Consider the following 13,622-nt stretch of genomic DNA (forward strand, 5'->3'; position numbering starts at 1 on the left):
AAATCAGTCGTGCAGCTGCATTCTGGATCAGTTGCAGAGGACAAATGGCGCTCAGAGGCAGACTTGCCAGGATAGATTTGCAGTAGTCCAGTCTCGAAATGACAAGGGACTGAATAAGTACCTAAGTGGCCTGGGTGGAAAGAAATGGATGAATCTTTCTGATGTTGTAAAGGAGAAATCAGCAAATCTGAGAGTGTCAGATTAGCAATGTGAGAGGGAAGGACAGTTGATTGTCCATGGGTACCCCAAGGTTGCGTGCAGTAACCGAAGGCGAGATCAGAGAGTTGTCCAGGGAGAGAGTGTTGAACTTTTGCGTGTTTAATCCTAAGTCTTCATATCATGATTAACCTGTCCTGTTGCTCCACAGAGGCGGCGTTCACTCTGCTCCTGTACTGGGAGCTGTTGCAGTGGGAGGATCGACCCCTTCGGGAGTTTCTGCACTACCCGGCTCAGAGCGAGTGGCATCGCAAAGAGGATCTCTGCCGCAAGGTCATCCACTACTTCAACAAGGGCAAGGTAGGACACACACACACACACAAACATGCATACACAAAACACATTTCCTGCAACATTTGACATTGTCAGGACATTTGAATTGAGATGTATTCATTGTATGCAAATAGGTTATGATGCAGTAAAGCAACAAATCCTAAAGATTGGCTGGATTAAGGTCCTCCGACCAATCCTATGGTCTATGGTAGAGATATCAAAAAAATAAAAAATATTTATCAGTATATTTATCAGACCTGCCAACATTTAAGTATTTTGCAAGTGAGCCCGGAATTTTAACATCAGAGTACGCTACATTGACTTATCACTCAATATTAACACACCAAAAAAGCAGACTACTTTTACTCCTAATAAAAAGGGCAGATGAGCCAATCGACATATGAATCTGGATTGACAGTCCATCCACTCCTTCCCCATCTCACTTCAGTAATCTTTCAGCTGGTGCTCTCATCTTCACTGATCCCCCCTGCTTAATAAGATAAGCTGAAGCAGCGGCCTCGCTTTCTCTCACGGTAAAACAAGACTGTTTTGAGTTCACTAATGTGAAATAAAATCTATCAATCTTCACTGATCACTTTTCACTGATCACTTCACTGATCACTTCAATCTTCACTTTTATAGAAATATTAGTATATAGTTAGTATATACAGTAGTTAACATGGGTTAACTATTTATTATCAATGCACAAATAGAGAAGAAATCCCAGAAAAAAAAAATTAGGTGTGTCAAATCTAACACTTTACAAGTAATTGTAATGGTAATGATAATTAGAAAGTGATTAAAACCACTGGTTTTATGTAAGGAATAAAACAGATTGAGAATGGTAGCATCCAATGTTGATTATTTCACTAAAACAGAACATTAATTAACATCTTCTAACCAATCAGATTTGAGCATTAATGTTTATACATTATTTAACGCTTACATTATTTAATTATATGGCAAACAGTCATTTGCAGAAATTATACTATAGATTGAAAACCATTTGGCTACTATAATTTCTTTTGCATTATAATCTAAACAAGTACAAGTAACTATATTTGTGATGCACCCAACTGATTTTTTTTCACACATCACAAATACTATGTATTACGTTTTCACTTCGTTACAAATTTGGCCGCGAATTACATTTGCATTTAGAATGTCTTAAGTAATAATATAACCATTTAATGGGTCGTTCATTGCTGAATAGTGAATAGCCCACTAGTGGTGTAGGAATTTATCATTCTGGCATTTTCAGGATTTATTGCACGTCTTTGCCCTTCGCTAGACTCGGTTGTCATGGCTACAGGTGTAGGGAGTCTATGAGAAAGGGCCTTGTTTATATCTCGGAGCCTTCGGAGTGGGAAAACAGGGAGACTGTTTATGGGCTAGGAGGAGAGTTGGGAGCGTGGTGTATGGCATTAAGCTTATACATCTCTGTACGAGAGAGAGCAAGAGCTGAGAACTCTTGGGGTAACATCTTAGTATGTTAGTTAAGTTAAAAACAAAAATAAGAACTAAATTCATTAGAAAATATCACAAAAAAGAAAAGATAGATAGATAGATAGATAGATAGATAGTTTTATTCTCAAGTCAAAAAGACAGTCCAGTCTGCTTTATTTTATTTATTTATTTATTTATTTTTTGCACTATTGTCTTTATCAACGTGACCTTGCACTCAGCTGTGTTATATAAGAATTAGTCAAACTTACAGCATTTGGTTTCTCAGTAGAGTCACATCACTGATAAAATATCTTCAACACTCCTTCACACTGTACTGTTGGGAATCTGGGACCTGTTCAAGTAAATGTACTAGATAGTAAGGTATGAATTCAGGCTTGCTGGCTATCAAAGAAGAGCTTCAAAGTACATCCTGAATGAGTGCACGAGTACTGTGGCTGTAAATGATACATGTAAGTCAAAACCGTTTTGCTGTGTGCTCTATCCTCAGTGCTGGGAGTATGGGATTCCTTTTTGCCGAGAGCTAGCCTTACAGTATGAATCCTTATACGACTACCAAAGCCTCAGCTGGATACGGGTGAGTCCAAACTGAATATGAATTGAGTTAACATGAGCAATGTACATATGAGCCGTATGAAGTTATATCAAGTGTGCTAACTCAGATTTTGAGTTTTGATTTTTCAGCATTTATGTGTGGGAATAAAAAAAAATCATGAATGAGGCACTGTTGAGAAGATATTGGCCTTTTTTTAATAGAAAATGGAAGCAGCCTATTATGACAACATCATGGAGCAGCAGAGACTGGAGCCCGAGTTCTTCAGGGTGGGCTTTTACGGTCGAAAATTTCCTTTCTTCCTCAGGGTAAGCTTGTGTAATCGTTTTTTCTCAATCTGTTAATATTTATATCCATGACCGATGAGCCAGAGCGAGTGCTGTTATTTTCCCTCGACACCACAGGTTACGTTAACAGGCAAAACGAGTTCAATTTAAATCCAATTTTAATACAGGCTTTTCATTGGCAGAGGAAAGTTGCTTTAATGTTGAATATAGATTTTTTTTTTTTTTTTTGCTTGGCACAGAATAAGGAGTTTGTTTGCCGTGGGCACGACTATGAGAGGCTTGAAGCCTTCCAGCAGAGGATGCTGGGAGAATTCCCACAAGCAATTGCCATGCAACATCCCAACCAACCAGATGAGGCCATTTTGCAGTGTGATGCCCAGTGTATCCTTCAGCAATGAAGAGAAAATGAGATATGGCAAGGGATATTGGGGCTTTTGAAATTCAATAAATGCGATATTTGCTGTTTCCCTTTAGTATTCCATAGTATTATTAGTATTTCAATAATTTTAGAACACAAGTCCACTAAATAATGTACAGTACTCTTATTTGCGTCATTCAAACAAAGGTTTGAAACTAGAATATTTCCTTGACACAAAGCCTCCCAGACTTGCAGATCTACGCTGTATCTCCAGTTCCTGAAAACGTAGAAGTGCTTCAGATGGACCGTGTGCCTGACCGAATTAAAAGCTTCTATCGAGTGAACAACGTACGCCGCTTTCGCTATGACCGGCCCTTCCACAAAGGCCCCAAAGACAAGGATAATGAGTTCAAGGTAAAAAAAAAAAAAAAAAAAAGCTGTACTCAGAGTATACAGGAAGTTATTTCTGAATTGAATGCATAGAATGCTGTCTTTTGAGATTCCTTCATCTGGCCAATACCTGAAGGTAGCATACATGTATTCTTTAGAAAATGAAACACCATGAAACACCATGAAGACAAGTTATAGATAATTAACTTAGCTGTAGTGATTTTGACTATGGTGTAGTCACAGAATATTTGTTTTGTTATGTCTAAACATGATTTATTCTGTCAAATCGGTTAGTGAACATTAGCGTGTGTTAATATCTCTGTAATGTCGCTTTGTATTGGGGTTTGAAACCATTTATTTACAGGTGCTATTGTTGATGGTGAAACACTGCCTTTGAAGACATTGATTTATGAGACAGTGTAAGCAGCAAGGCCTTTTGTCCTAGAACAATATTGTTTGCAGCTTGTCTCCTGTTTCCTGTTTACCTCTTCTTCTAGCTTCACCCTGGTTATATAAATATATTCCATGTCTAGTTCTCAATACAAAGAGTGTGAAAACCAGATGTGAATTCCAGAAAAATATATTCTTGCCAAGACGAAAGCTACAAGCACAGAGGATCAGAGAATCCTCTATAAAGCAATGGTTCCAACTGTGGCTTCTCTATTTTCTTTCTTTTTTCCACATTTTTCTCCCAATTTGGTCACCTGACAATTCCGACCCACCAGCCAACTCTCCTGTGTTAAACCCGTTACCGACTGGGGAGGGTAAAAGCTAACATATACTTCCTCTGAGACACGTGAAGCCGTATATCTGCATCTTTTCGAACTCCTGCTCATGCAGCGTAACACACTTAGAGGAAAATGCTATCTACCCTCTTCTGCATACATGAGTTCAAAGATGCCAGTGATTGGGCGAACACTTTTCAGCTGCACCACTCGGCAGCTGCTTCTCTATTTTCTTGGCCATGTTGGAGTCATAACCAGCCAATTATAGGTTGTTGTCCCATCATGTGATTTTGGAGAGATTCGGCCAGCTTTCTAGATCATTTCATTTGATCTCATTAAGCAAGATTAAGAAAGCAAAGGGTGTGTATTAATTAAAACAAGTGAGGGTAATATGGTTGGATTATGTTCAGATGTAAGAAAAGGTATGTTTCTCATTGAGATAAAATAAGATAAGACATAATATTGGATAGGATTAGACTTTATTCATCCTGGAGGGAAGTTTCTTTGTTTCTTACAGAAACAGAAGTAAAAGAAAATACTACAAAACTGCATGACTATAAAAAGAAAACAATATAAAAATAAGCAATATATAAAAAATAAATAAAGTAAAAAACTATAAGAAATATATAGTGTTATTATCTAGTCTTCTTATCCAAGTTCAAAAAGTGACAAGTGGCAAGAGTAACGTGTCTATGACTGAATGTATATAAAATGGCAGAGTGAAAAAAATAGGTGAAAATGTACGGTACGGTTAGGTTCCAAGTTGACAATTAGAGCCTTAAGACTATGAGTCATGTGACTTGTTATGAATTTGCTAATGTGTGACAAAGTTGGCTTGCCACTCACTGAACCTGATCATTAATTGGCACCAATTTTTTCATGTTCATGTGTCCTTTCAATTAAACTCAAGTAAATTACATTCAGACTGACCGCACTTTAAGAAAGAAGCCGTGACTCCATCCTTAGAATCTGTTGCAATGCTAACATAACTAGCTAGGAAATTTAGCTAACTTATCTTCTGCTTAAAGTTGTAACAAACTTGTGTTTGAGATGTTGTTTGTATAAAATGAGTAAATATTCTATGACTTTATTTTCCATTACCAAATTTTAACACCCTGTTTAGTTAAAATTAACATGCGGATAACTTGATCATGATGGCCTGGTTAGCAATCTCTATATTTGAGTAGGAGAAAACAACTTGTAATTGTTGTCACTGAAATTATAATCTAGTTTTGTGTTTCTTAATCCCTTAATTTCTAGTTTCCCTGTCATGTCACCTTGCTGGTTTGGGAGTTTCCTAATACTACTGTTTTTACTCCTATTGCTAGTTACTGGTATTTTCTGGTCTGTACCTCTGCCTTCTTACGATCATAATTATGGATTTGCCTGATTACCCCATATGCATGTGCTTATGTGTCTTATGTGTATTCATAATCACGCTAATGGGAAATGCGTCAGTAAACAGGACAAGCGTCTACATGCCTCTGGGTTGCAAAAGGCTGAAGTTGTGTTTTTGTGTCGTCTTTGCAGAGTCTGTGGATCGAGAGGACCACACTTATCCTCACACATCCCCTGCCAGGCATCTCTCGCTGGTTTGAGGTGGAGAAGAGAGAGCTGGTCAGTGGTTCCTCACTTTTATGCTAATGCATGTTAGAATAGAATCATAAGGATCTTGATGGAAAACATGTTTTCTGATGTTGTGAATCAAATGAATTGAATGAACTAAAACCAAAAGAATTGAATTGAATTGAATTGACTGAAAGTGAATCCATGGAGGACAAGTAATTGGTACTAATTAATAAGATAAATTCCATTTTTTTAGATTGCCTGTTGGAATATAATGTAATTTCCGTGTGTAAATGTATTTTCCAGTGTTGAATTGAATTGAATCAAATTGATTTGAATCAAATTTGGATCAAATAAAATGTCACTGAATCAAATCAAGTCATATTGAATTCCGAGACAAGTAACTGATGCTAATTGTTCGGATAAATTCCCAACTGATTTTAGACCCATCAATCATATGTTGGACAGTAGAAGGTAAACCCACTTGAAATTAGCTTTAATTACTACAGCAACAATGTAAATAAAGTGCAGAATTTTTGCAAAAGCTATGACTCTATGAGTTTTAAATCAAAACCAAAAAAATTGTTTGTGCAGATTGTGTGTAATTGTGTTTTTTGCTAGACTATAATCAATTTCAGCAGTAGCAATGTGGATTAAACTGGTTCACACTGGTGATTAGTAGTTGCATAAAATATAAAAGTAATATAAAGATAAATGCAAATGTGTGGGATTTTTTTTTCACTTAAAAAGCTTAAAATGTCCTATAGCTGTGTTTGGAGGTGCTGTTATCCGTAATCCTTTCCCTACATTTCCCCACTAGGTTGAAGTGAGTCCGCTGGAGAACGCCATCTCCGTGGTGGAGAATAAGAACCAGGAGCTGCGCACTTTAATCAGCCAGTACCAACACAAGCAGCTGCACGGCAACATTAACCTGCTTAGCATGTGTCTGAACGGAGTGATTGATGCAGCTGTCAACGGAGGCATTGCTCGCTACCAGGAGGTGAGAAATCCAGCAAAACAGGCTCTGCTCAGGCCTGCTGTGATCAAACAGCCATGGTTTGTCTCATCTCCAAGCCTTATAATAAACTTTAAAAGACAGATTAGCTACAAATAAGCTTTAGCTGAATTTTAATTAAAGTTTGTGATTAAGCAAAATGCTGAGAGAGTAGATTTCAAATGCTGGGAAATGTGAACATTAATGTGAAGAGCTCAGGTTTGAGCTAATATACAATATACTGCGATAAAATATGCAGCAGTTCTATTAAGTCTTTATTCGGTTACAGTATGAAATGAAAATGAACCGAAACAGAAAATGTCCAAAATGCTTGAACAGTGTGTGTTTGAGCATGCATTAGGCTTTAAAAGTCTGTCATGGACTAATTCTTTTTATCTAACATAATTTTATATGTTACATACTTATATAATAATCTAAACTTATAATATATTCACAAATTACTTATTTAAAGGAGCAGTCAAAACCAAAATATCGACAATTCACTGTTTACCACTAATGTAGTTATTTACCCAAAATGTGTTGCATTACATGTCGCTAAACTGGTAGCTACACTGCAAAAAATGACATCTTAGCAAGTGAAAATATCTTATAAATATAGTCAGATTTATCTAGTATTTCCTATTATAAGATTACAATTAATCAAATATAAGATTATTAAATGTATTTCTAGACAGTTTTACTCATTTCAAACTTTACAGTTTTTTGTTCTATTGAAAGATTATTTTTATTTTTTCTAGAAAAAAATGCTTAAAATTAGCAAAATGATCTACCAATAGAGCAAGACCATTTCAAGCTTGGAATTAGTACAAATGTCTAGAAATAGGTTTTAATAATCTTATATTTGGTTTGTTGTAATCTTTTAGTATGAAATAGCAGATAAATTTGACTATATTCAAGATATTTTCACTTGGTAAGATGCCATTTTTGCAGTGTATAACCTTTTCTTATTACCTTGTTAGCTACATTAGCCTTGTAGCTCCTGTGTAAAACTTAAAATAACAAAATATGTCTCCTCTAATCAACCAGATAACCATTAAGTAAGTTACCTATAGAATTGTAAAACATTCTCAAAGTGTTTTATTCCATTTATACCAGACCAATTTGCCAGCGATTATAATTTTTTAATTAAAGAACAACACATCATTCTTTTTATCCATTTATAGTTACATTTATATTGTAGAACATCCACAAAACAAGTTCCTATTATCACTTACATTATAGCAGCTATAAACAGTCATCCCCACACTAGCCTCTCTTTTTTGTTTCTCATGAAATTAATAAGATAAATAACGCAGCTTCTCAGGTTACCGAGAAACCACAAAGCCCTGTGTGTCAAAAATTTATAGCTTTACATCTGACTTTTCCAAAGCTGCCACTGACACTGGAGACTCCTTACATAAATGATAGATAAATGTCTCCTTACAGAAAACTCTTTACACACGTTTTTGAATCTGTTAATGAGTGTCCAACATACAGGTCTTTGTGAATTAGCTGTGACTATAGAAACAAATAATATTAGAATGAGTGTACTAAACTAAACCTTGCAGGCAAACTATGGTCAGATTTGTTTTTATAGAAAATTAATCCACACTGTCTGACTAATCAGATTTTAAAAAATCTGTAGTATAAACTAATTCTAGTATAGAAATTATGACTTCAAACTCTTGCATCTATTTTTTAGGCATTCTTTGATAAAGAATACATCTCCACTCACCCAGAGGACACAGACAAAATCACTCAGCTCAAGGACCTCATGCAAGAACAGGTGAGAACACATAACTCCACACAACATGTCCAGTCCTCATCTTTTGAAGCTAAACAGCCCAAACTCTATGAATATGATCATATAGTCAGTATAACATGTTGGATCATGTTCTAGGTCCATGTCCTGGGCGTAGGGCTGGCGGTCCATGAGAAACTGGTGCACCCGGAAATGCGTCCCCTGCACAAAAAGCTTATAGATCAGTTCCAGATGATGAGGAGCAGTCTGTGCCACGTGAGAACTCATCGTTCATTCATTACTGTGCCACTGCTAACCTTCAGCTCATGACTATGAGTGTACACTTTGTGTGTGTGTATTCAACGCAGTGTGTTTGTGTGTGTTCTGCAGGGTCTGCCCGGCCTAGACAGACTGAGTGCAGCCTGCTCTGGACCCAGCAACCCACGAGCCATCCTCCCGTCCCATAATCCTATGAGCCCAGAGAGCATCAAACTCATGCACAGACACAGGTGAGCAGAACACAAACACACACACATATCTTACTATCCTTCTGAAGACCTTCCACTGATATAAGATTAATGCAACTAATTAATGCTATGCCTACACCTAAATCTAACCCTACCCTTAACCTTAAAAAAAAAAAACTTTTGGCTCTCAATTTTACTTATGGAAACACAAAATTACTGACAAATTTGAAAGAGCTATAAGTTTATAATGGGAGTTATAATGAGATTTCTTACTTTGATTCTCAGTATCATAATATTAGCATTAGTCTCTGTCTCGTGGCCTGAGGTAAGTCTCATCATCATCTCTTCACCTGACTGATCTCTGTTCATGCTAACATTGGTGGGGAAATAATAATAATTGCTGATTAATTCAGTCAGTTATGTTCTTTTAATTTTCTTGTTATTAATGTCTCTATTAGATCATTTAAACATTTTAAAACTTCGTCCACTGGTGCCTGTAAAGAGTGTGTAAGAGCTCTTCTCCGTTTTGATGATGATGTGATGGCGCAGGAGAATCACAGGAATTTTCAGAGTTGGTGTCTGATTACAAACTGAATTGATTAGACTTATGTCCATTTCACTGTGACATGTAGCTATCCAAAACTTGATTAAAGCATGACATTGAGTGTGTGAGGAAATCACACTTAGTTAGCAAGGTTTGTGACATCATTAGATAGGCTGCATTTACAGCTGTGTTTGCAAAACTGGATAATTAATGATAAGACAATGTTACTGCTGGTTAACATTAAAATCTGGCTGAAAAAAGACTTTTGGAAAGAGTGAGAAACTATAACAGACACTACACTTGCCTACTACTGAAGAGTTTTGTGTTGGTCATGAACCAGTTCCAGCCACAGACATTAACCAGGATGTCTATATGACTGTTTGATCCTTCATGGTCTGCACTATTTTAGCTCCGCCACTGTGTCTCGGCTTGGCTTGCATGGTACCTGGGTAAAAAAAGATAGCAGAGTTTGGCTTGCTTGGTGGTAAAAATACACTATATGGCCAAAAGTATGTAGACACCTGACCATGACCCCCATACATGGGCATTCCTCAAACTTTTGCCAAACTTTTTGTCTAGAACATCTTTATATGTTGTAACATTATGATTTTCCTTCACTGGAACTAAGGGGTAGCCCAAACCTGTTCCAGCATGACAATGTCCCAAGCGCAAAACAATGTCCATAAAGACATAGCTTGCCAAAGTTGGTTTGAAAGCACCCAAGTAGCCTGCACAAAGCCCTGACCTTAATTAAACACCTTTGGGATGAACTGGAACACCGACTGCATGCCAGGCCTCCTTGCCTGAGATCGGTGCCCAGCCTCATTAATGCTCTTGTGGTTGAATGGGCAAATCCTCAAGCAACATTCCAAAATCTAGTGGAAATCCTTCCCAGAAGAGTGGAGGGTATTGTGGCAGCAAATGGAGGGATTAATGCCATGCCTTTGGAATAGGATGTTCCCCAAGCACATATGGGTGTCATGGTGAGGTGTTCACATACTTTTGGCCATATAGTGTAGCTACAACATGGAGGAATATGGATAATTTATTGATCTCAGCTGTGCCACACTGTCCGGTGAAAAATATAAGAACAATATATTTATACATGCGCAATATATGTACAAAAGTTTCAAGTTCAGTCATGTGGGTTTTGAACAGCGAATTAAGGCAATCCATGATTTTCTCATGAGCACACCATATCCAGTGTGTTCCTCATGACTCATACACTCTCACTGACATCGATCTCCAGTCTTCACTCATTGCTCTTTCTCTCTTCTTCTCTCCACTCTGTTTTTTTCCTCTCCTTCCATTGTCATTTTTTTGTTCTTCATTCATTCTCCTCCATGTTTTGGCCATGCCATTCTATTACATTTTTTTTCCACTTTTTATCTTGTATCCATTGGCACTTCTTTGGTCTCTTTTCCACCCCTTTGGTCTACTGTTGCCATCTCCGAATGCTGGTGCTCCATCACTGCTTTGCTCCACCTTTTTCTGTTCCCCATACCCTCACATCCTGCCAAACCTACGTCTCCACCATTCCACTCCATCTCGCTCTCTGCAGCCCATCTCTCTCTCGTACCGTGCGTCACTCCTCGTCTTCCCTCTCCTCCAGTGAGACGGGGAACCTCCTCATCCTCACTGACGGAGTGCTGATGGAGCATCCTGAAGAGCTCTACCGCATGCAGGTCAGTCCATATGTGCTTTAAAGTGAACCAGAATGTATTTGAAGACCAGATATTTTTTATTTTGAATAATAAACTGTTGAATCTCCAGCCCAGTCCCTCGACATCCAGCCTGAGCTCTACTCACTCTGCTCCTCCTCAGATGATCAACTCAGGCCCCGGCAGCATCCGAGGTGAGCTAGACACCACTCACCAAAAAGAGCATTATATACATAAATACTATGCAATACGTCTTTGAATGAGAAAATTTAAAGCTACACACTTTAAAGTAGAATGTTAAACGTGGACATGCAGTACAGACGTTTGAATAAAGAGTAAGTAGTGCAAAGATGGGAAATATCACTCTCTTTCTCTATGCAGTCGGATCTCCATCACTGCCTGATCGATACAGGCACAACCGTGAGATGCTGATGCTCCTGCCAGCACATCGAGATCGGCCCAGCAGCGCCATGTACCCCAACCTCAGTGAGAACGGACAGGTACGTACACGAGGAGAAAAACACGAGATACTGGCACATGCAGTGGCTAATTTTTTTTTAATTCATTTGTTTTGACATGTGCTTTTGCTATGGTTTGGGTCCTGTCTCTGCCTTTGTTACTCATTGTGGTCACCTGTTTGCTGTTAGCCCTTAATTAGTTCATCTTTGTATATTTGAATATTTGTATTTTTGTATAATGTATATTTTTTCAGTGCAACTAAAATAGATAGTTGAATGTACTGTATATTTTCAGTGACTGCTAGTTAACTTACCTTATCAGATGATGATCATTGTAGATGATGATGCACACACATATGCGTTTCATTAACATGTCTTAGCATGTCTTTTTCAATATACATTCTTGCAGCGTTGACTGTAAACGTATATGGTCTATAGTCTATATGAATACAACTTTTTGTCTCCAGCCTACCAACCTGCAGAGGGCCTTGTTTCATCAGGTGATCGGTCCATGCAAGCCATGCAGTGACCCCAATCTCTCTGTGGCTGAAAAAGGTAGCTGTCTAGCTATCTCTTTTTTTCCTCCATGACTTTTAAACCATTAAAAAAATATATTTTTTAAAATAAAAAAAATAAATATATATATATATATATATATATATATATATATATATATATATATATATATATATATATATATATATAATTGGGATATGACTGTGCCCTGTATTTTTGGACCTGCTGCTAAATGCAAGTATTCAGCCTCAGAAATCTATTTTTACATCGCATTTCTGTGATTCTGTCCATGGTCTCTATATCACAGAATATATAATATCCTATATTACATTATGCGATATTATTACGGACGTCTTATATGACCTGAATTCTATCCAACTGTCAATGATGGCTTTTTTAGCTACTAAAAGTTCCTTGAGTAATATAAGGTCCTTGATAAATTATCAGTGGTACATAGAAATAAAGTTGATCAACCTGACTTTTAATTTAAAAAAAAAAAGTTGCTAGATTATTTCTTATCTCTTCCTATTCTGAGATTTATATTTCATTAATGATTATGGATTCGTCTAGTGTTGTGCCTTATCATGGTACATTTCACACAAAACAAATAACCTAGGTAGGTTACAATAATAGGTTACAAAAAAAAAAAAAAAAAAACACAACAGATTTCAATATGTATTCATTGTACTTTATTTTTCCCATGACTGTAGATCATGGCTTAACCATAATATACACTGGCTTGTATAAATATTCCCTTCCCTTAAAGCTCAATTAAATATAAATATTCCTCCTTCTACTTATTAAGTGACATTATTTATGCAATAATTCTTGGTTAATAATTCGCAAGTTCAAAGGGTGGCGGTGAATACTTATGCAAGCCTCTGTAAATATCATTTTCAAAGTCACTCCATTGTCTGCTGCAAAAAAAATCGCCACAAAAATATTCCCAGAGCATTTTGAGTTATGATCACATTGTAAGTTACTCATGTCTTCTTTAGTGCTGACTGCTCCTAGCAGTTGGAGCCTGGACAGTGGCACAAGAGACGCGCTTCCTTTCCTCTCGGCCCATGTGGGGGGTGTGATGGCTCCACCGGTGCCCCCTCGCAACTTTCCTCCTGGTAAGAGAGCCCAGAGTTATGCCAGAAAAAAAGTGAAAATGAAGTTCATGTATAGCGGAAATTAAAGGACATGAAATTGTTCAAAATATAATAGGAGCCTAACATAAAGCAGTGTAGTCATGAGTGTGTTGTGTTTCTAAGGTACAGTATATGAATTACAACCTTTTTCAGAAGCTATTTAAAAGCTGTTGGCATTGGATTTGCAAATGTCAATGGCTTAGTCAATGGCTTTATTGTCTGGTTGACTGGCGGAAATGCAATCAGCGTTCCCAAAGTGACTTTCAGGTGCAG

At 37.3% G+C, this 13,622-nt stretch overlaps 1 protein-coding gene across 8 annotated transcripts in view; it reads left to right on the top strand.

Annotated features, from left to right (window-relative positions):
- dock3 (dedicator of cytokinesis 3) overlaps positions 1 to 13,622 on the top strand; it is a 234,638-nt gene that overhangs the window by 215,570 nt on the left and 5,446 nt on the right. For 7 of the 8 annotated variants that reach the window (XM_034314016.2, XM_034314015.2, XM_034314018.2 and 4 more), the window contains 15 exons: positions 368 to 516; positions 2,444 to 2,530; positions 2,710 to 2,814; positions 3,033 to 3,174; positions 3,399 to 3,565; positions 5,797 to 5,883; positions 6,653 to 6,832; positions 8,529 to 8,612; positions 8,727 to 8,843; positions 8,958 to 9,076; positions 11,140 to 11,263; positions 11,352 to 11,433; positions 11,621 to 11,739; positions 12,165 to 12,252; positions 13,212 to 13,331. In XM_034314016.2, coding sequence (XP_034169907.1) covers positions 368 to 516; positions 2,444 to 2,530; positions 2,710 to 2,814; positions 3,033 to 3,174; positions 3,399 to 3,565; positions 5,797 to 5,883; positions 6,653 to 6,832; positions 8,529 to 8,612; positions 8,727 to 8,843; positions 8,958 to 9,076; positions 11,140 to 11,263; positions 11,352 to 11,433; positions 11,621 to 11,739; positions 12,165 to 12,252; positions 13,212 to 13,331 — 1,770 coding nt within the window. The remainder of the gene's footprint in view (positions 1 to 367; positions 517 to 2,443; positions 2,531 to 2,709; positions 2,815 to 3,032; positions 3,175 to 3,398; positions 3,566 to 5,796; positions 5,884 to 6,652; positions 6,833 to 8,528; positions 8,613 to 8,726; positions 8,844 to 8,957; positions 9,077 to 11,139; positions 11,264 to 11,351; positions 11,434 to 11,620; positions 11,740 to 12,164; positions 12,253 to 13,211; positions 13,332 to 13,622) is intronic. The other variant, XM_034314022.2, reaches the window with a different exon arrangement.

This window comes from Pangasianodon hypophthalmus, chromosome 20, assembly GCF_027358585.1.
Source record: "Pangasianodon hypophthalmus isolate fPanHyp1 chromosome 20, fPanHyp1.pri, whole genome shotgun sequence".
NCBI lineage: Eukaryota > Metazoa > Chordata > Actinopteri > Siluriformes > Pangasiidae > Pangasianodon > Pangasianodon hypophthalmus.